This window comes from Brachyhypopomus gauderio, chromosome 16, assembly GCF_052324685.1.
Source record: "Brachyhypopomus gauderio isolate BG-103 chromosome 16, BGAUD_0.2, whole genome shotgun sequence".
Classification (NCBI taxonomy): Eukaryota; Metazoa; Chordata; class Actinopteri; order Gymnotiformes; family Hypopomidae; genus Brachyhypopomus; species Brachyhypopomus gauderio.
Genome location: NC_135226.1, coordinates 15,624,682 through 15,645,718, shown reverse-complemented (window position 1 = coordinate 15,645,718; position 21,037 = coordinate 15,624,682). Strand labels below are relative to the sequence as shown.

Below are 21,037 nucleotides of genomic sequence, written 5' to 3'. Positions count from 1 at the left end.
CACTGTGATTTAAGCCTACAGCAAAAGCGGAATAATCATAAATAGATTAACAGCAGCAACCAACGATTCTGCGAAACTAATACACCTAGATGTTTTTACATTAAATTTGAGGGCAAAGTTGCGCGAGATTTGACATTGGTCACAAAAAAGCAGCTATCGCGAGACTTGATCAGCTGATACGTCTGTGTTTAGAGTGCTTTCGGTCGGTCAACACGTGGGGAGGAGAGAGAGAAAGAGAGAGAGTGAGGGAGAGAGAGAGGGGAAAAAAGACAAGACACCAAGTAAGGGACACGTTTGGACCGTGTCGGGCCCAGACTACGGGACAGTAACTGAGCTTTATTGACGAGTGTGCAGTTCACGGTGGCGGCGCGAGGAACATATAAGCACAGTAAGTGTGTGTGGCGCGAGCGGCCAGGTCGACGGCGCGAGCGCGTTAACGACGTCGGGGTTGTTGAAGCTACATGTGCTAGCCTAGCCTAGCCTAGCCGGTTAGCTCCGCGGCTATCTAGTGTGTCATGCTGCCTGAGCGTTGCCCTCTATTTAGAGAGTGGCTAGCTAACAAAAAAAATGTCCATGGGGTTAATTTGAGTCAATTTAGTGTTTTTTTGTTTGTTTTTTTATAAATGTTTTAGGCTGATTTAATTGAGCGGTTTCACATTGCACCGAGGGCCCATCAGCGGATAAAGACGACTTGTCTAAGCCAGCGCAGACCAACTGTGGCTCGGTCTGTCATGAATTCACGTCGCCTGCTGTGTGTAGCTTCGGTTAGCTTAGCCGGCTAACTCTCCCGAGGTGAAGGGAGGGGGGGTAGAGCCCTTCAACCGGCTGCCTTTCCTGGCTGTGGTGAAATTGGTGTTAAATTAACTCGCAGATACACCGAGGTGTGGATGTTGTGGGGGGGTTCGGGTGAGGGGGGAGAGTTCGGTTGTGTGGGTAACGCGGCGCTTTGGGTCTTAGTTTTTAACAGGGCGCCGCGAAGGTTATTATACGCGGAGCTGGAGCTGCTCGCGCTCCGAGATCGCCCACTCGGCGCGTCGCTTCTCGATGACGTCACCGGGCAGGTGCCCCGTATGGAGCTCGGGCCTACCGCGCGAGCCGTGCGCGCGTGCTCTCGGTCGAACGTCCACCAGCTTGCAGCCCCCCTTAGCCAAAAAACCGCTTATGCAATTGTGTGTGTTTCTTAGCCCGCAGTTATTAGCGGCGTTTAGGATATTTATATGCATGATTTATTTTAATTTTTTTTTGCACGCGTGCATTTGAATCATTGGTATGTTTCTTTAAAAGCCTCGTCAGCGAGTCGGTCGCGATAGCGCGAGGACCGCTGCTAGCGCGCGCGCAGCCCGCCGCAGCCTCGAGGTAAGCCCGATAAACCCGCGCGCCACATGTCGGTGTCTGTCTGCAGCACGGCGACGGTCACACGTTTGCAGGCGCTATATGCGAGGGGGGGTTTATTTACTAGCACACGCGGGGACTTGAATGGTGTCACTAATGACATTAATCGTTTTGGAAAGAGAGTAAACGGCGCGGTGAGATTCTCCAACAGCAGGTGGTGAAGCCCGAGTCCAGGGTTCGGTGCGTGTTTCGCCTCCGGCTCGGTGGTGCACGCTGTTCTGTAAGCTGCTTAGGACGTCTGGAGGCGCCGGGTGGGTCGGGACACGCTGACCCTCCCGTTATCTACCCCTCCGTCCCAAGGTCGTACCGCGGCGCAGCTTTGATCCAGGCCGTGATCCAGCAGCACCGGTGCGGACGGGAACCGCGCGAGCATGCGTTTAACCTCGACCAAGGTGAACGGATCTCGGGCTGACACGAGGAGTGACATGTTGGCACGTGTACGTGATCAGATTGTGTCTGCAGCCGGAGCCACGTGACTCTCACTAATGTTCTCTAATGTCTCGCCATTACTGCATCTGCTTTCCAGGCGGTTAGTCAAAAAATGTTTGGAAGATGAGTCTATCTGTGTCGAAATACTATTGTACGGCAGTTAATGTGTACTTGGCAACTTGTAATTGTGTTGTTTGCTTTGCTAGATTTATTATCTAATGTTGAAGGTGGAGGAAACTCGGTGCTGCAAAATGGCACACTGATATTTCTTCTTTTTACTCATTCTTGTGCTGAACGAAAATTTGGCCATAGTGAAACGTGTTGTTTCAGGGTAATAAGACTGAACATCCATATACTCCTCACCTAGTTGAAGCCTTCTCCTTCCAGTTCAAAGGTCACAAATAGTAGTATGAAGAATTGGACCACGGGGCATTCTGGGAAGCGTGGTGAAGGGCATTGGTGGCTTTAGTGTGCTCTGTTTCTTTGCATAAACCTTTATCTTGCTACTTTTTACCAGATACAGTTGAGTGTACACAAAGGGTGTGTAGAATTTGACCAGTATGCAAACTGCTCTTCCAGACCTGGTTCCTGGGCATTTATTACTGCATTCCAGTGGAAAGTGAAGGCCGTTGATGCTGGCGAATTAGCCCAGCCTCAGCCACACATCAGGAGTTTAACCTCGGTCCAGTTGGTTACTTGTCCTTATGACCATTTTAGTTTTTACCTTTTCATAATCCACATTCGAGGTTCTTTTAAACACGATAAAGTCTGCTTGCCTTAAATAACACTGGTGAAAATGCCACTCGTTCTGCTTATAGTGTTACTTGCCAAAGTTCTCACTGAGCCATCAAAACCCCCAATTTAGCATCAGCTTCATAGGACAAATCGCCCTTGCTTCCTTTAATCGGAGCAACAGTGTTGGTGTCTAATGGTTTCACATGCTGATATTCCCTGGGTATCTTTATTACGAACGCCTCTGCAGTACATGATGCATGACGCTCCCTGAGCCCGACTATTGGCGGTCCCCAGTGTGGCCGACCTCTGTGGGGGTCAAAGTCCAAAACATATTAGTGCGGCGTCCTCCCATGCAGTGTGGTGTCTCCACCAGCCATGTCCTCCTTCCACAGTGCATTCCTCCCTTCCCACAAGCTGGGCGTCTCGCTCTGTTATGGCAAGGCATGCTTCGGTGTCCTTTTTTTAAACATGGTGCGGCTGCTGGCCAATGAGGGACCTTGGCGTGCACTTCCGCGAGCCTGTTTGGCTCGGCCGTAACTAGGAGGGCCCGCCTCCGGTGGCTCGGTTAGACAGAACCCCTCCCCCTCGTAACAGGCCACGCTAACTGTGCACTAGGATACGTGATCGTAGTTGTGCTGGGTCATGAGGAAGGAAAGGTATACCTGTTTTTGATGATTAGTGGCTATGCAGGAATCTCACCTTCCCCCAGAAGTTCTGCAGTTGACGGTCTGACACCTCTGATTTAGCTTTTTTGCTGTTCTGTACATGGTTGTCTAACATTTTGCATGTAATTTTTTTTTTGTAGACCTAATGTCCTAGTACGTAGCTCGTTTGGTTGTGTCCCCTTTGTGCTTTCTAAGACACTGGTGCTGCTTTGCATAAAGAGGCAAGTTTTGTTGGAACTGTGTGTGTTTGTGAGATGTGGCAACATCTCACTACATGTGTGGGTTTAAATTCTTGGATAGATGAATTTTGACTGTCAATTTGAGCAAATTAAGCAAAACAAAGTGCATAACCCTGTACCTGCAAGTGCCCTACTTACTTGAGAGCTATTAGATCTTTTACATATTTATTTCCCGTGTGTCATTGCAGCACTTGGATGTTATATATATAAAATAGTAAATGATGTCTGCTCTAAACATTTAATGGGTTTGGCAGTTACTAAACCAAAGTGTGTGTGTGTGTTTGTGTGTGCTTCAGAGGTTCCCACTATCCATGCAGTTTGGTCTGACTGGAATAACATCCATATCACCCACATTTAATTGGCTACACTTTTAGTGGGACAAAAAATTCATGTTTGCACAAGCATTAACTGGCTTAACTTGGGATCTAGACTAAAGTACATTAAAATGGATGTTATTGGCCCTACATATTGTAGCATACTTTGTATTTATTTTAAGAATCCAAGAAGATTTCAAGCAATGGCTTAAATAGTTGTAATGTAACCCTCACCACCATGAATGTCCCAAAATAGAATAGAAAATTGCAAACCATTTGTGTGTTGAATGTGACTTTAGCACAAAATGCACAAAAATGATGTTTTTTATACATCTAACTGTAGCTGCTTGAAAATGTCACAGTTGGTGTAATGTTAACTATTCTGAGTGCTGCAGCTGTAGTGACGTATTCTTGCCAAACTGCTCTGACTCTGTTCTGATGTTGTTCTGATGTTCTCAGGAGTAGCAGCTAGGGCCAGCAGGAGATGCCGCTGAGGTTTCGATCCTTTGTCCCGTACACGCTTCCTGGAGTGCTGGTGCTTATTGGCTGGTGGTGGTACATCTCACGCAAGAAAGGGCGCGTCTCCACCCAGGACGGTGAGGAGGCTCCGGCCATGGGCCTGCTGGCCTCCCCCGTAGAGGGCAGCAACGGCGTGGTGGAGACGGGCTGTCCGCCGGCCGGCACCCCGCACAGTCGGACCTGCCCGGACGTCCGTGGCTTCACGGAGCAGGGGCGTGCCGAGCAGGAGGTCGTGGCACAAGTTCGGGCACCGGTAAGCAGGGAGCCTCTGGACCCGCCGCTGCCCCCGGTGGAGGCGTCAGGAACGACAGGTCATGACAGAGGCTCGGGCATGGACCCTCACCACGGCAGCCCGGAGAGCACCAGGCACAAGGCGCCTGTCTCGGCCTCCACGCCGACGGAGCTGGCGGAGAAAAGCTCGCCTCGCAAGAGGCCAGAGGTCATTCAGTGTCCGGCGGCAGGAGAGGCGGGCGATGCCGCTTCGGCCAGGAAACCGGTGGACGACCGGCTCGATAAACCAGAGGCTGGAGTTAAGGAAACGGCGGCGGTGGAGCTAGCCAGGGCGGAGCGTCCGGAACCGGAGGGCGAGGTGGCCGGCGAGGTGCTGACGGTGCCCTTTGCTGAGTCCATCCAAGCAGACTTGGTGAAAGATGGGCCCTCGCCCACCAAAGACGAACGGTCCTCGGCCCCAGCCACGGCCCAGGACCTGCACGCTCGTGGTGGATCGTGCCAGCCCGCCAACGCCGCCGTGTCCACCTCGCACCCCACCTCCGCCCCCACACCTGACACGGACGGCCCCCTGGAGACCAGGCACCATGAGAACGGAGACCTGCGCCAGCCGACGGAGACCACCGGCGGCGTAGAGGAGCTCCAGCGCCTGGCGGCGGGGCTCATCACGGAGGTCCTCTCGGCCGCCACACAGGAGGTGATGGCGGTCGGCGGTCACGGCCCGTCGGAGGCGGCCGGCTGCAGCACGCCCACTTTGAACGGGCAGGCTGCCGCTAGACGACAGGCCCAGGGAGCCTCGCCGAGCCACGCGGACCGGCTCGCGGCTCGGCTGGCGGAGGACGTGGCCAACGGTTGCCTGCCATCTTCGGAGTGGGAGAAGGAGAAGGACGAGCGGGACGGGGGCCCGCGGGCGGTGGTCCGAGCCCAGCTGCACTCCACCCCGCTCCTCTCCAGGGTCCAGGCCCACGAGGCCGTGACCGAGGACTCCGGCTGCAGCACGGGTCAGTCGGAGGACGGGACCAGCGGCGAGGACCTGGTTCTCCTGGGCGCCAGCTCGCCCTCCACGCCGCTCCAGAGCAAAGAGGACCTCGCTCGCATTTCAGGGATCTCCAGGAGTACGGAGGGCAGGCCGGACAAACGGCCGGAGAGCTCGATCTCCGACCTCGTGGCCCTGGAGCGGCCGGCGCTGACTTCGGAGCATGTGGCGGCGGTCAGCGAGGCGGCCCGTCTGAACGGGGCCGGTCTCAGGAACGGAACCAGTGAGGCAGAGGCCGACCAATCAGGAGGTGAGCACCGTGTTCCGCGGTGGGTGTTTTATGTGTGCCTTATAAAGCATCTCGCATTTTGAACATTGCGTCAGGATAAGTGTGTAATGGAACACAACCTATGATTTTAGGCTTTCATGTTTAAAAGATACATACCTTGTTTATCCAGCTGGGGCAGTGGGACTTGGAAAATATAAAAAAAAAAAAACATCTGTTAGCATTGTTTATCACAGTCACATAATATCGTGAGAACATTTACAATTTACGTTTACTTTCGTTTGTTGGGTTGCCTGGCCTTTTGAGGAGGGGTCGGCCATGTATCGTAGCATGAGGCCGTAACGTTGATCTCTAACTACCTTCCGCGAGCCCCCTTATGTGGTGATTGCCGCATGTTTTTCCCATAAACCTTTTTTTATGAGAAGAGGATTTTCTTTCAGGACCTTTTTTTGTCCAGGACAGCCTCCACTCAGGGAGGACATGCCAGACTTAATGATACTGGCTTTTACCGTAATCCGCTGATAAACATCAACCTTCCTTGTTTGGATATCAACCACTTCGTACAACGGCTCTGAATCAAAGGGGGGTTTTTTGTCTTTGGTTTGTTGTTGAAGTGCTTCAGAACAGTCATGTTCAGATTCCCTGTTTGACACTAAGGACCGTTTTAGAATGGGAGGCTGTGTTTTTATGCTTACTGCTAAATGTTTAGTTACCCAGCACTGCTTTGCTGAGGGACTAACTGGACATAAAGGTTAGGCAGGACTAATAGGCCATCAACAGAATCTCATTCCCTGAAAAAAAAAACCACAATAGTCAATCTAGTTGGTTTAGGTTGTTGGGTGAGATTTTGTTTAATTAAAAGGCCAGACATCACCACAGACGGCAGGGTTGACGTCGATTTACTGTCAGACATGGGGGGAACCTGGGAAGTCCCGCCGCTGTGTGCTCGTGTGAGGAGAGCTCACACTTGGACGTGCACTATTGCACTGTGTGCACCAGCCGCCCACGCCTCTCGCCTGCAGCTCTGTGCTGACAAACAAACAAACAAACCCTTTAAAACTGTCGTGTCTGACACCTGTGATGTACACCATGAGCTTAGGTGTTGTCACAGTGTCCAGACATCGGTTACTGTATTTTTGTGTAATGTTCAGTACAACATAAAACTCACCCTGACCTGGGCAGGGGAATATTGATGAGGATTTTCTTAACAGATAGCATTACGTAGAGTATTATTTCAGGACTAGCGTTACGTAGAGTATTATTTCAGGACTAGCGTTACGTAGAGTATTATTTCAGGACTAGCGTTACGTAGAGTATTATTTCAGGACTAGCGTTACGTAGAGTATTATTTCAGGACTAGCGTTACGTAGAGTATTATTTCAGGACATTTTGGAGAAATGTGTTGGTTCTACATCACATTGTCTTAATTAATTGATGTCATTGTAAACCGAGTTATTCCTTTATTGAACACACAAAGGGGGGAGGGGTGTTATTAACAGGAGGCACCTGTGTCATGAGGACTAATTTGCTGTGTGGCGTTAGTGTGCGTTGATGCTCCAGCTGGTGTTCTCTCCCCCAACCACACCCTCCTGTGCCTTTAGAAGGGTGTGGTCCTCACTACACCTGCTCACTCCATCCATCTTTGCTTCCTTTTTCTGTTGGGGGGAGGAGGAGGGGCGTTATGACACATCCATTCTTCACACAGTTCTCATTGTGCACTGTGGCTGGGTCATGTGTCCTTCCCACTTTCTTTAGCGTAAGTAAGTTGAGACCCACACGGACTACTGTACAGAGGCCCTGTGTGAGATCTTCAAGAATAATCCCCATCACTGAGAGAGAGAATACTGTGTAGTTATGTTTCTGATGCAGAGTTGAAGATCTGCTTAGAAGATCAGAGTTCCCCAGTCCTTCCTTACCTTGAAGGTTGAGTAACTTCACCCTCCTTTGGACCCAGCCACTTTTTCTGCTGATCGAGCAGCTAGTGGATCAGCGCTCCGTGTGGAGATGGCTAGCAGATCCGTGTGGAGATGGCTAGCAGACCCGAGTGGAGATGGCTAGCAGATTGACTTTTATCTGAGCTGCAGGCTGTTTGCATTTTCATGTGGTAGGAAGTGAAGGATGCAGGCGGTTGGTTTCAGAAAGCGCTCGAGAGTCTGTGGCCTTTTGCCGACTGCGTGTGGTGGGTTGTGTGTAACAGCCGGGTCTGACGTTGGCCAGCCATTTAACTTTGAAGGTGCGTTTCAGGTATTGGTGGGACTGTTCGCCCGTGTGACTTGTGTTTTTGTTACTCCTGTTGCTAAGTAGTCCACAGTGACCTGGTAATGTGGCTGTTTGTTGTTACTCTTCAAAGAGCAGTAGGTTGGAGCCCATGAAAGTTGGTCCTAACCATGGTGGACAAACGTGTAGTTCAGGCCTTCTGTGCTTACATGGAAGATGAGCCCAAAATGTGTGATTATGCTATGAAGAATGGTCTGTGGGCTTAAAACCTCAAGACTTTTGTTTGTTTGTTTTATTTAGGACAGGAAATGTCTGAATTAATGTTAGTCACTTTTGCCAAAGCTTACGTTCACGGCTGTGTGTGCTCTTGAATGTCAACATCTTAATGTAGGTTCAGACGTCAACAGCATGGATTCGATGGACAGCTGCTCCACCTTGGGGGTGGGAGATGGTCAACAGAGTGGCAGCCAGGTCAGCCAATCGCAGAGCTCTGAGCTGATTGTATGGGAGATAGAGGTGCCAAAGGTAAGCTTTCTCAGAAATGCCTGTAATTTTTAAACCACATTCAATATTGAATCGGGTTGCGTTATCTGTACTGAACAAATCTTTGGAAGCCAAGGGACAACAGTTGTTCACTAGCGAACCACGCGCTCCACCATGTTCTTATTCTTGAGCTATGGAGACTTGCGTCCTGACTTTGCAGTGATTTCCTCTCCATCCCTCTCTTGCAGCCTCTGGTTGGTAGATTGATTGGCAAACAGGGGAGATACGTGAGCTTCCTGAAGCAGAGCTCTGGAGCAAAGATCTACATATCAACCCTGCCTTACACTCAAGAGTTTCAGATCTGCCATTTAGAGGGTGAGTGAGCTGCGTAATGTCGTTTCTCCTGCCAAAGCCTGGTTTGATGGTTTGATGAGGGAGGACCTGTGCTATCTATTAACACGCTTTGATATTCTCTCCCCCTCTCTCTCTCTCACAGGCACCCAGCAGCAGGTAGATAAAGCGCTGGCCTTGATCGGAAAGAAGTTTAAGGACTTGGACCTGACCAACCTGTACGCGCCACCGCTGCCCCTCTCCCTGCCCTCTCTGCCCATGACGTCCTGGGTAAGGCCGCCTCCACCCTCCACTACGTCCTGCTGGAGGAACAGTCGGACACACCTCGTGAAACTCTCCCCGTTAAAAGTCCCGTTTCTCTGCGTCTTGTCTGTTTTTTTCCCCCAGCTCCTGCTTCCTAACGGCGTGACTGTGGAGGTGATCGTGGTGAACATCGTGTCGGCCGGCCACGTCTTCGTGCAGCAGCACACCCACCCCACGTACCACGCCCTGCGCAGTCTGGACCAGCAGATGTTTCTGTGCTACTCCCAGCCGGGCACCCCTGCCCTGCCCTCCCCAGCCGAGGGTAGGAAACACCGCCCCTTTACAACGAATTCCATCCATCTAGAAGTTCAATCCAGTCTTCGCGAGCGCTGTGCTTCCTCTGCCGGACTGCTCGGTTTGTTTACTCTCCTGGTTCCTGTCGTCCCCTTAACCAGGCGATGAAGAGCCTTTTAGCACTTTGGTCTCCGGCTCAATTGTATGAGGAGCTGGACGAGAACGAAAACAGGACCTGGCTGGTGGCCCCGTGGGACCGGCGTGAACTTCTACCCTAGATTAACGTGTCCCTCTCAATTAAGCGTTTTCCGTCTTCCCGTGGCTGCAGTTGGTGTGATCTGCGCGGCACCTGCGGTGGAGGGAGCTTGGTGGAGGGCACAGGTCATCTCCTTCTACAAGGACTCCAGCGAAGTGGAGATCCGATACGTGGACTACGGCGGCTACGACAGAGTGAAGATCGATACCCTCCGCCAGATCAGGTTACGGCTCCTTCTGCTTGGGATTAGCATGAGGCTGAGGGCGTTTTTAGTTGTCCTTTTCCTTAAATAATTTGTTACTTGCAGGTCCGATTTTGTGACATTACCGTTCCAAGGGACGGAGGTGTTACTAGACAACCTCGCACCTCTACCTGGTGAGGGTAGTTTTTGTCTAATGTTTACAAGACTTGATTCTTTTGCCTGTAGGTTCTTCTAGTTGCCTTTTAAGCGCTTCATGTATGTATATGCTATAGGGGAGGATCGGTTTTCAACTGAAGCCAACTCTGCCTTGGAGGAGATGACACAAGGGTTACCTCTGCTTGCACAGGTCAGCTGACCAACCAGAATCATTTGTTTCAATTCCGAAGTCGCCAGATTGGCTAACCACCATCTTTTTTTTTCTTTTTCTTGCTTTCTTACCCACAAACCCTTGGTTTTTAGGTCACAAACTATGACAATAACACAGGCCTTCCACTAATCCAGATGTGGAACATGGTTGGAGAAGAGGTAAGGGCTTTTTCGGGGGGGTTCAAATAATGAATGGTGATTTGTTTGCAGGGATATTCAGTTTTCATATAGCACTTTAAACATGGAAACAAACATTTAAATTATCTTTTGACAAATTAAAAAGGGAAAATCTTTAACGTTTCATGGTTTTGCCGTGCGATGGTGGTGAGTGTGATCGTAACTTCACGTTCTCTTTCCTCTCGTAGCTGGTGCTGCTGAACCGTACCCTGGCGGAGCGAGGCTTTGCTACCTGGGTGGACAGCTTCTGATCCCCACCACCTCCACCTCCCACAGCCTCCACCCCCACCCCCGCATCATCCCCTCACTACGCAGAGCTGGCATGTGTCCACGCCCCCTCCTACCTGAAGTGCACATCACTGGCTATGGGAAAATGAACTTTTGGGTTTGGATTTTGAGGTTTTGGGGCTTTTGTTTTGTTTTTTGTTTGATTTTTATTTTTTTTTCTTTTCATTTTCTACTCCCTTTCAAAGTAATGTACTGTATAGAAAAATAATTATAGGAAGAAGAAAAATGAAGACAAGTTTCAATCAAAGAGCTGAATGAAGAAATCTCTTCAATGTTCTTGTAAATTTAAATAAATCTACAGAAACGCGGTTACAGAACGATTGTTGTCCGTCCAACAAGGCTCCTCCTAGCACAACTCTAACTGTGGCTTATGCCCTGGATGTAAAAGCTGTAATTGTGTAAAGAAAATGTACATTTAAGAATATAACTATGGTGCCGTGCACACTCACTGTTGGTCGTGTCTGAAGGGACCGTTGACGTTCGGTTGGGACTGATCTCCACAGCTTGTGCAGATTTTCTGGCTTCTTCTTGGTTCCTGTGCTTATTGGGTTTGGTTTTGCGTGCGGGCGGATGGTAGCGGATCCCTGCACTGCAGGCGTGTCTCACATCTCCCCGAGAGCCGCCACTGCGAAACCACCGCGCAGGACACGGCTGGCGGTCTCCGGTGGCCACCTGCCACTGCTCCACAGGTCCTGGACCAAGTCCGATCTTCCACCCCACCTTCTCTCCATACAGCACCGTGGCCTTATGGGGGGTGGGGAGGGGAGCGAGACCCGTCCTGTCCCACCACCTTCCCCCGTGGGTCCTGCAAAGTCGCCTTGGGTCTGATCCCCTGTCTCCCGCCGTCCTCTCCACACGCATCTCCTACCATGTCTGATTTCAGGAGTCCGTAGCTCCCAGGCGCTTTCGCCCGCCGGGCTGGGTCCGGGGTGCTCCAGGGTCCACCCCTCTCCGGTCTTCAGTTTCTAGAGTTTTAAGATAAGGCACCGGGTCGGGCCCATTATGGGCGGCACCACACGCTCGTGTTGGGGCCTCGTGGATCGTGGTGTGTGCGGAGCTGACGACGGCCTTCTGTGTGGCTAGATGGACTGTATATAGTAAGAGTCCACCGTGTTGTCCGTTGTGTGCATGTAATTCTGTTCAGAGCGCTAGTTTGGCTTAGTCGTGTGTTGGTGCCCATATCACATGCTAGGCCTACGGTTGCACTGTAGTGTGGCTGGCTGCCTACTAGCACCCCTCCCTCCCAACCAGTTTCGATCAATCCTTTATAGTCGGCGGTCTCGTTTTATAGATATCGGCGGGCATCGTGGCTTTTGTTTTTTTTATTTATTTTTTGAATAGTGGGGTCGTAACGGTCTCCATTGCTCTGGGAAGCGGGCGGGACGCACGTCGGCTGTGAGTGTAAACGTGTGCACCGGCGCTGTGGCGAAATGCTTCACGACGCCGCGCCAACTTCCGCTTCCTTTTGTTGGGTTCGACTCCTGGTTATCGAGGTATGCTCCACTGTGGTACCTCTAATCTGGTGAACTGAATGTAAACCACTAGGAATTTAACTTTTTTTGTTTTGGCGTGTTTTTGTTCTTGAATGAGGTCATTGATTATGATCTGTGTTGCCTTCAGGTTAACGGCTCCCCCCCCCCCCCCCCCCCCCCCCCCCCCACCCCACTCCCCCAGTCTTCTGCTGCTATGCCTCCTCCCAATTTAACCTGCGTCCTGCTCACATTTTTTTACTCCCGGTTTGTTCTTGTCTCTTGTTCAAGCTCTTTTTTTGCAAGCACTAGTTTATTTTTTTTTATTGTTTTGGCAATAACAAAACCGCCCAGTAACTCTTGGAGTAAAGTAATCTCAGCTTGAACCGCTCATGGACCATGTGAAGAGCTTTTTCTCACCATATACGTCTAGCTTTAGTGAGTTCAGCTGAAGCACTTGAGAACTTATTGTGTGTGTGTGTGTGTGTGTGTGTGTGTGTGTGTGTGTGTGTGTGTGAGAGAGAGAGAGACTGGTAAGGCAGAATGTGCAGCTGTAGGTGTTGCTCTCTTCTACCTATTGCGGTGTCCTGGCTGTCGGGATGCGGCGGCCGCTGTAATATCCGCGCTGAGTCTCAGGAACGGGCCTTCCTGTCTGCTGTGTGTGTCGTGTGTTTAGGTGTCCTGCGGAAACGTCCACGTCAGGCAGGGGGCGGTACTGAGCGTCCCGCATAAACGGTTGTTGCTGGTCAGTCTCGAAGTGCGTCTACGAATGAAAAAGGGAACCACGGTGATCTAGTTACAGGACCTCTAAACAAGTTGCTGCCTCCTCCATATTTCATTCCACCTCCCTCCGTTTAAGTACATAGGTTAGGGTGCAGTTAAAGCCATTGATTTCTGTATCAATACTATTGACTCACATGCTTTATTCTGATGGTATGTGTATTCAATTACAAGTATTCTCTCCCAACCCAACCCTCCCTCTTTCACATGATGCTTCTTCAAACCATATGGCTTGATTTAGTCCTGTTTTTTCCAGGTCTGTGTAAATACGGTTTCACTGTACATTTGTATAACTGGGGAGACTGTAGCTAACAAAGGGAACATGTTTTTTGGTTTTGTTTTTTTTCACCCCCCCTTTCCAAATTCTGCTCCTTGGTCTGTCATTAGGACTGGTTTGAAGTGTTTGCCTAGCTAGTTGATGAATCATTTGGTTATTGAAGTGAGTGTAACCAGGCCTGCTCAAAACATAAGACATTTACAGGACAGTTTTTGCTAGACTTGTGAAAAGGTTTGATTCTTGGTTGTACAGATCTATTGAAAAAGAGAATAAAGTTATTAAAACATGTCCGGTCTTATCCGTTTTATCTGGTCTATCATGGATGGAGTTATCGGTCATAAAATACAGGCAGTGTTCCTTTTGCTGTTCAAACACCATGGGTTTCTCTTCACCACAAACGGGTTTGTTGCTAACCTCAAAATTCTGATTTCCCCTCCCCCCAGTATTTAAACTCATTAAATGCAAAGTGTTCGTGATGGGTAATGTATGTTTAATTTTTAATATTTGTGTAATGGGGGGTTTTTTTTCGGGGGGGGGGCAGTTACTTAAGCTGATCTCAAATTGGGCCACCAGGGGTCGCAAGAGCTCTTTTTAGGATAATGTGTCATTCTGTGAATGAATAATGCTTGTAAATAAATGCTACTCAAAGACTTTGACTACAAACTAGAAGTACATAAATGTCTTCATACTCTGTTCAGCTAGGCATTGTTTTTTTAGTCTTTAGTCAGGTACACCGAGAGCATCTGTATTTCCCATGGTAAAATATTGCACTTAAATGTTTGGATGGTCTCCTGTCAGGAAGCAGGAGGTGCCAGTTAAACGTGTGTGTGTGGGGGGGGGAGCTAGTTCTCAGCGGGGTGGCCGGGTTGTGCTCTGGTGGAGTCACTCACTCTGCTCCCGAGAAGAGACTGACCAACAGCTGAACCAATTTGGCCATTTGCCCTGGGGACTCCGTATGAGGTGCAAAATTCATGGGCATTTCCTTCAGTTTCACTACTTGGAAGTAACACTGGCTCAGCCATTTCCTCTGTGTGTTTTCTTTAAACCTGCCTGGCCTACACATTCCAAAATGCAACCTCAAAGGATGTTCATTAGCCGTGTCTACACCTGGTACATATCTTAAACGTCTTCTTCATCACCTTTTTACATTTATTTTAACACGAGAATGGATTTTTCGAGGTACCTATGCAGTAAGACAGCATGACCACTAGATGGCGAACACGATCAGCGTTTCAACCTTGAATGAGCTCATCAACTTCAGTACTTATGGGCTACTTCTTTAGCATCTAAATGAATGAACTTTATGCCTGTCTAATCTCTCAAACAGAGGAGACGTCTAGCCTTAAAAACCTCTGATAGATCTAATGAGGGCACTCAACCGCATATGGTTTTCATTCGGATATTTAAAAAAATGGGGTTTAATTTTTTCTCCTCACCAGATCAGTTTAGTTTTAGAGGTCAATGTAGTCTGGTTCTGTGAAGAAGCAGGCATGTTAATTTCTGATATCCTTAGTCCTGCATAAATAGGATGGGAGATTTGGACATTTTCATTCATGAGAATCGCACACTTGTTTCTATGGCATTCTCTTTTCTCCCAGACATACTAATATAAAACAGTCATGATTATTCTTCATAGGCATAGCTATGAAGTTTTTTTTTTACTCGCATGGTTTGAAGGGATGAGGGTTTGTTATTATAAAGACTCCTGGCTTCACTGCAGTGACCTCAGCTCTATATTGTTTTCTTATTGCCTGTCATGAGAGAGGGGGAAAAAGTGAATTTGTGGTTTCCCACCATTTGCTAATACACTTCAATGCAATCTGGAAATCATAATATTGCAGGGGAATATTACTGAGGCCTTGTTTTGATTCACTGCAGTGATAAAATGCATAAGGCTTCCTGTTGAATCAGTTGTAAGTACACGTTTGTTCCTCCGTCTAAAAGAAACCTGCCAAAAAGCCCCACAACATAATCTCCCATAATCTTTCCCTACGTTCACTTTTAACCAGCGCCTTGCTGATCAACATTTGGAAACAATACCAAGCCTTTGAAGTTAAACCTTCTAGCTCAGCCACGGAGATCACATTAGCCCCCGAGTCCTACTGTTTAAAAGCCCGGCGGCACGGGGGCCAGGTGCTGCACCATCCAGCCCAGAACATATCAGCTATATCGCTGGCTTCTGAGTGATCTTTAAAGGTACTTAGCAGGGCCACGGGAGAGGAGGGGGTGACCGCGGACGGCTTCAACGGCCCTTTGAGGCCCAGTAAAGGAGGTTGTGCATAAAAGCGTGTGGAGGGTCTTCAGCTCCTCCCTTTGTGCCCGCGCCATCTGCTCGCTGTGCCGACACGCGCGCGCGCGCGCGCACGCGTGCACACGCGGAGGCCCTTTTCCGGGCCGTGAATGGAGCGCCCGCTTTGTTGTGGACTGCCGTAACACTTTGATGGGCGTTCATTACAAAAAGAATGCTAGCTTCCTTTTTTTTCCATTTTCCTTTCCCTCTTCGTCCTTGATGTCTGCTGAGGTAAAAGAGAGAGAGAGAGGCCACAGGCGTTCGAGCTCGGCGTGCAAGAGGGCTTTCAGTGCAGTGAAGGAGCCATGCTCTCATGTATTGTGAACTAAAGCTGTTCATATAAGCTGTCATGGAACTGAATGGTCCATATACTGTACCTCAAAGAATGTTTTAATAATCAAGAGTGCTGACAGTTAAACAAGCAACAACACAAACTGAGAAGATCCATTTCACGGCCCTTCTGTGTCCTTGTTTTTAATTTGCACCTAAAAGAATGAAAAAGGAGACATAACTGAAAATATATGAAGATCACTGCAAAACATTTTCACATGAGAAGTGGTTTGATACGTATTGCGTAAACCTTTTACGGTATGTTGTGCAGTTTATTAGTGTGTTTTATTTTTATTCAAGGTTAGTGTAAGACTTGTGAAATCATATTGATAACTGTGTTTAATTTCCAGCACTGGGCTTATGGATATTACGTTTGCTCACTAATTGGAATGCAAAAGATTATTGTTTCTGTTTAGAATCTAATGCTAATTAGTAAGTTTGATGGTTTGGGGTTTTATTTGTTGACAGCCTTATACATAACTGTGTGCAGTCTGGGTGGTTCAACTTGATTGGCTGGATTTGAAGCTCTGAGATTCTTATGATCCAGTAATGTCACGTGCTGTTTCCCCAGACCTGTTGGGATCTATCCATGGATCTACCACACTCACCGTTCCTTCCATTTCTCTGTATTTTGTGATCAAATATCACAGACCTGAGGAAAAAGGCATAACTAATCCTCAGCCCACTCCAGACCCCCCGAAGATGCACCTTCGACATCTTATTTGTAAGGTTATTCATTCACATCTTGAAGTCTTTCCACACTTTTATTGTCAAATTGCCTGTCCAATTTTAGAGATGCGTGGCACACTGAATTTACCTCTAATTGCGAAATGCACAGGCTCTAATTTGGCAGAGTTTCGTCATGCACTTAGTCTTCACTTTAATCAGACGCTGCGCTTCCGGAATCTTCCTGTGCTCTTTCTGAAGTCATAATGGACTTTTTGAAACATTAAATTTAAATAGATAATGGTGGGGTTGTAGCATAAATTAGCAGTTATTTTATAAGCAGCACATGCAAATGTATGCATTTAAATAATCTTTTGATTTGTGGTTCATTGAGATTCATCACACCGGTGGTTGCTGTCTGTATCTCACACACAATGTGCATATGCATTCCACATACAATTATACTAATATACAGTGCTGTGCCTTGGGGGTCTGTCTGAAGCTTCACTTTATGGCTATAAGATCTATGTGAAAATTAACTGCTTTGTTACGACAACTGAAACGTATCCCAGTGGTACGTGACATTATCACTGAGTACTGCTTACTATAAGTATGCAATTCCAAGTCTTTCTTTCTTCTGCTTTTAAATGCATTAAACTCCTGCATTTTGTTTTTGTGTACTCAAATTAGTTAGATTACTCAAATACGTTAGATCTGATTTTCAGGTAAATGCTCAATGAAAGGCAACCATTCTAAACAAAGAACACTGTTGACCATTAGGCTTATCAAATCTTATTATGAAATTATGTAATTTAGATTGCTGTAAATAGCCTGTAAACCACTCTCTGCCAGGCCTAATCTGAAACGTGATTATGTACTACATTAGAGTGAAATGGAGCAACTGCAGTGGTGATGGGTATTTGTATTAAATCTAAATAGCATTTCAGTAAGAAACAAACTCTTTTGCAGCACGAAAATTACATTTCAGTTTGATATCTCAGTTTCCAGGACACCTTAATCACATTTTTTTTAGATCAAAGTCTTTTTGACATAAGGTAGTAATTATGAAAGGTTATTACTATAACATCTGTTATAATTGTATAACAGAAGGTGGTTTCGTACCATAACCAAATAAAATGTGAAATCTCACAATGAGTTAAGCTGCATTTTGTGGCTCAGCCATTTTACTCTTTGAAGTCTGTGGAAACTGGACTTGACGAGAGATGTTTGGCTTCAGGACTGTGTGTCAGTTTACCAACAGGCAGCCTGCTATGCAGAGAGGGGAGACAGGGGCGTCTACTTGCCAATCAGCAGTGTCTTAGCCACACCCCTCTGGACGACCCTCTGGACGCCCCTCTGGACGCTAGCTTGCTGCAGGCCTTGACTTCTTGCAGTAACAACTGTTCAGAGATCTGCCTCATGGAGACAGAGAGGAGCTGTGGACCACACGGGGTCTCGTCTTAAATGGTGCTGCAGGAAATAAACAGCAATCACTGTAGCATAACTGAGCCGGCTCTGAGCAAGGCCTCCTAATTGAGCACTCTCTTGTCCCCCCTCGTCCTCTCTTTAATGCGGAGAGAGCCCTTCCTCCACCCCCTCCTCCACCCCCTCCTCCACCCCTTCCTCCACCTCTTGCTGGATAATGAGGGTCTGTTTCTATAATTTGGGGTGCAAGGTTCCTTAACCTTTTAAAAATGTTTTATTTATTTTTATTTTATTTGAAGCTATTACTGAAATGAGTAAAATAGTGATTTCTGAAAGTGTACAGACCAGGTTATACATCTGTGACAGTGGCTGTACCGCGTATCTGTATAAACATATGGACATATCAGATTGGATTCTCATAGGTTCTTTCATTGGTTATTGATTTTTTAAAATATAGGTTCAGAAAATGATAAATAAATGCATTTTGCATTTGGTATTATAACTGCAACAACCAACCACAACCAATAAATCAAAACGCAGCTGGTTGAAACAACAGCTGTTTGATTAGAAATATTCATCGGTTTGTAACCCATTTTTATATATTTGTTCCTAAATAAAAGAGAAAAACGCGAATGCTGTGAGTAAATAAAATGCGTCTAATATTTGAGCATGACTCAATTATCTAAACTAAGCCCATCTAAGCCTTGGCTAACCCCAGTCTTGTGTGAACTGAACACAACAACCGCTGAAGTTACAGAACGCATGCACAGTTGTCCCTTCACTCCTGTCGGCGCGAGAAAAACACTAGAAAACAAACTTAACTTAAAAAAAAAACTGTGCTAATGGTCACACTTTAAGCAAAATTGATCGTATACCAATTTTATAATGGTTTGTTAGACAAATAGGTTACACAGTACGTGCCCGATCCCTGGGGACTGCTAATATTAATCAAGACAGATCTCTATTGCTGTTATTGGTGATGTAATGGTTCTTTGCCTAGTGCTCCCCAGGGGCGCATATAAAAACACAACAACAACAACAACAACATTTCGACTCAACCCGGTGTGGGCGCGGCCATGCAAATGACGTCAGTGGACTTAGTTGGGTGACGAGCCCCTTCTCCGCCCATGTGGGTGAAGGGAGGGAGGTGGAGGCGGTGCTGATCCCACGTGTGACGACTGCATTCCCGGCTCTCTGATATTCTCTTAGCGGGGCTCCGGCGTTGATCTGACAGCGTGTTTACTTACTGCCTATAGTTGTGTCAGCAATGGAGGGAGACGGGAGTCAAGCCACATCTGGAAGTCTTACCGAATCGCAACACGACCCAGGGTAAGAGAGCGGATCCGGACCGCACTTGACTCCTTTATTTATTCGGGCTAGGCTGGAGAATAAGGACGTTTATAGAAGGCGCTGATAAACGCGCCGGCTGGTCTGCACCTTTGTTCGGTCCGCACCGAGCGGGCCTGGCCGGGCTCTCGGAACGCTCCCGTGGAGCGGATCTCCGCCTCGGTTCTGCCCGCTTTTCGTGGCTAGCTGAGTAGTGAGCTCCACGTCAAAATGGCCGATCTGACATCTGGACTTACTTCTGCTGTGTTTCCTTCTTGCAGTAAAATGTTCATCGGTGGCCTCAGCTGGCAAACTTCACCAGGTAGGAAAACCCGCTCGCCGTCGTTCGGGCTTTGTGGGCTCGCGCCGGGCTGCGGTTTCGCTCCGGTTCCGCTCGGTGCAGGTCGGAGTATCCCGGGCGTGCAGCACACGGGATATGTTTTTGTTCTGGTGCGCTAAAGCTCCTTATGGTCCCCCAGTTTAAAAGTCCTCTATTCGACCCCTACACGCACCACGGGGGCTTTTAAAAGACGTGAGCAGCACTTTGACACACGAATGCTTACTTACTTGCCTTCTCTCTCTCCCTCTCTCTCTCTCTCTCTTTCTCCCTCTCTCTCTCTCTTCTGCTCACAGACAGCCTTAGAGACTATTTTAGTAAATTTGGAGAGATCAGAGAGTGCATGGTGATGAGGGACCCCACCACTAAACGCTCCAGGTAACACATCCACACGCTCCGAGCCCGGTGTCTTTTGTTGCTGTGATTATTCGGTACCGGCGGTCCGTTTTCCCCGAGCCGTTTGGATCAGCGATTGCGAGAATGCAGTTTGACATTGGATCCCAATAACACGCCGCCTGTACTTAGTTCGCCCCGCTGTGGTCCGTACACACTGCTGTAACCTCCTATTTACGGTCATTTATTACACACGGTGTGGAAAAGTTACACCGAAATGTGTGCGAGCTTGAAAATATATCACTCGAAGCACAAATGATTTTAAGTTCTTTTGGGATGAGTAGCTTTGCATTCGTGCGATAACAGATATAAATGTATTTCTGTGTGTGTGTGTGTGTGTGTGTGTGTGATTGTGTGTGTGTGTGTGTGTGTGTGTGTGTGTGTGTGTGTGTGTGTTTATTTTTCCAGGGGATTTGGGTTCGTTACATTTGCGGATGCGGCCAGTGTAGATAAAGTCTTAGGTCAACCTCACCACGAATTAGACTCAAAGACGGTACGTTGACTTTTCTTGTGCTACTGTGCAGTGCTGTTAAAAGATGCTGGTGTCCCGACACACGCACCACACGCAGGTCTCCATCGTATCATCCGTGTCTCACTGCTCCATCACATGTCTCATTGTACCACTACCACAACAGCAGGCACTTGACGCAAGTAAGTGTCCAGGTAATTATCACTCTTACCCCAGTGCCTTGACGGGCTTTAACCCTGCACATGCCAACACCATTTGCACCCTTTCAGAACAGTTAAAGGGGGCATCTGCCGTCTGTGCTTCTGTACAGAATATGGCTCATGTCAATAGTGATGTAGGCTTACGACATTTGTGTATTTAATCATTATTGCTGTTCTGAATGGGTGCCCAGCTAAACTAATGTGTACTGGGAGAGTGATACATCACTGGAATGCCTGCCTTTTGCCACAGACGCACACAAGCTGATCAAACAGTGCTAAAACTGCGCATCCAGGAATTGGTTTGCGCTCATTGTGATTATTTTAAGTAGGGTCATTTCATCGCAGACATGCCTTAATAGTTTTGGCTCAAGTTTCTCTATTGCTGTTGGGGTTTTTCTGTCTGCAGGTGGCTGTA

The 21,037-nt window shown here is 48.0% G+C and overlaps 2 protein-coding genes across 6 annotated transcripts in view; both read left to right on the top strand.

Moving 5' to 3' along the window:
• The first annotated feature begins 193 nt into the window (after nucleotides 1–193).
• Nucleotides 194–12,315, top strand: akap1b (A kinase (PRKA) anchor protein 1b). 5 transcript variants are annotated; one of them, XM_076976126.1, is made up of 11 exons: nucleotides 194–388; nucleotides 4,234–5,807; nucleotides 8,392–8,525; nucleotides 8,732–8,858; nucleotides 8,980–9,104; nucleotides 9,222–9,399; nucleotides 9,700–9,850; nucleotides 9,935–10,002; nucleotides 10,102–10,175; nucleotides 10,289–10,354; nucleotides 10,561–12,315. In XM_076976126.1, exons 2-11 carry the CDS (start codon nucleotides 4,259–4,261, stop codon nucleotides 10,621–10,623), a joined length of 2,535 nt encoding a protein of 844 aa, XP_076832241.1. In that variant the 5' UTR covers nucleotides 194–388; nucleotides 4,234–4,258; the 3' UTR covers nucleotides 10,624–12,315. The 5 variants fall into 5 exon arrangements, with proteins under 5 accessions (XP_076832241.1, XP_076832242.1, XP_076832244.1 ...); XM_076976127.1 differs by lacking the exon at nucleotides 194–388 and adding an exon at nucleotides 1,072–1,356; XM_076976129.1 differs by lacking the exon at nucleotides 194–388 and adding an exon at nucleotides 1,393–1,784.
• A 6,672-nt stretch (nucleotides 12,316–18,987) lies between these two features.
• LOC143477365 (RNA-binding protein Musashi homolog 2-like) overlaps nucleotides 18,988–21,037 on the top strand; it is a 50,108-nt gene continuing 48,058 nt past the window's right edge. Inside the window, exons 1-4 of the mRNA XM_076975948.1 lie at nucleotides 18,988–19,226; nucleotides 19,505–19,545; nucleotides 19,857–19,938; nucleotides 20,362–20,446. Coding sequence (XP_076832063.1) covers nucleotides 19,165–19,226; nucleotides 19,505–19,545; nucleotides 19,857–19,938; nucleotides 20,362–20,446 — 270 coding nt within the window. The 5' untranslated portion in view covers nucleotides 18,988–19,164. The remainder of the gene's footprint in view (nucleotides 19,227–19,504; nucleotides 19,546–19,856; nucleotides 19,939–20,361; nucleotides 20,447–21,037) is intronic.

Bases quoted from the DNA above. Each gene is read 5' to 3' on its own strand.
- akap1b (XM_076976126.1), top strand. From the start codon at position 4,259: ATGCCGCTGAGGTTTCGATCCTTTGTCCCGTACACGCTTCCTGGAGTG. The intron at 9,105-9,221 runs GTAAGGCCGCCT...TTTTTCCCCCAG, and splicing joins CTCTGCCCATGACGTCCTGG to CTCCTGCTTCCTAACGGCGT. The intron at 10,355-10,560 runs GTAAGGGCTTTT...TTCCTCTCGTAG, and splicing joins GGAACATGGTTGGAGAAGAG to CTGGTGCTGCTGAACCGTAC.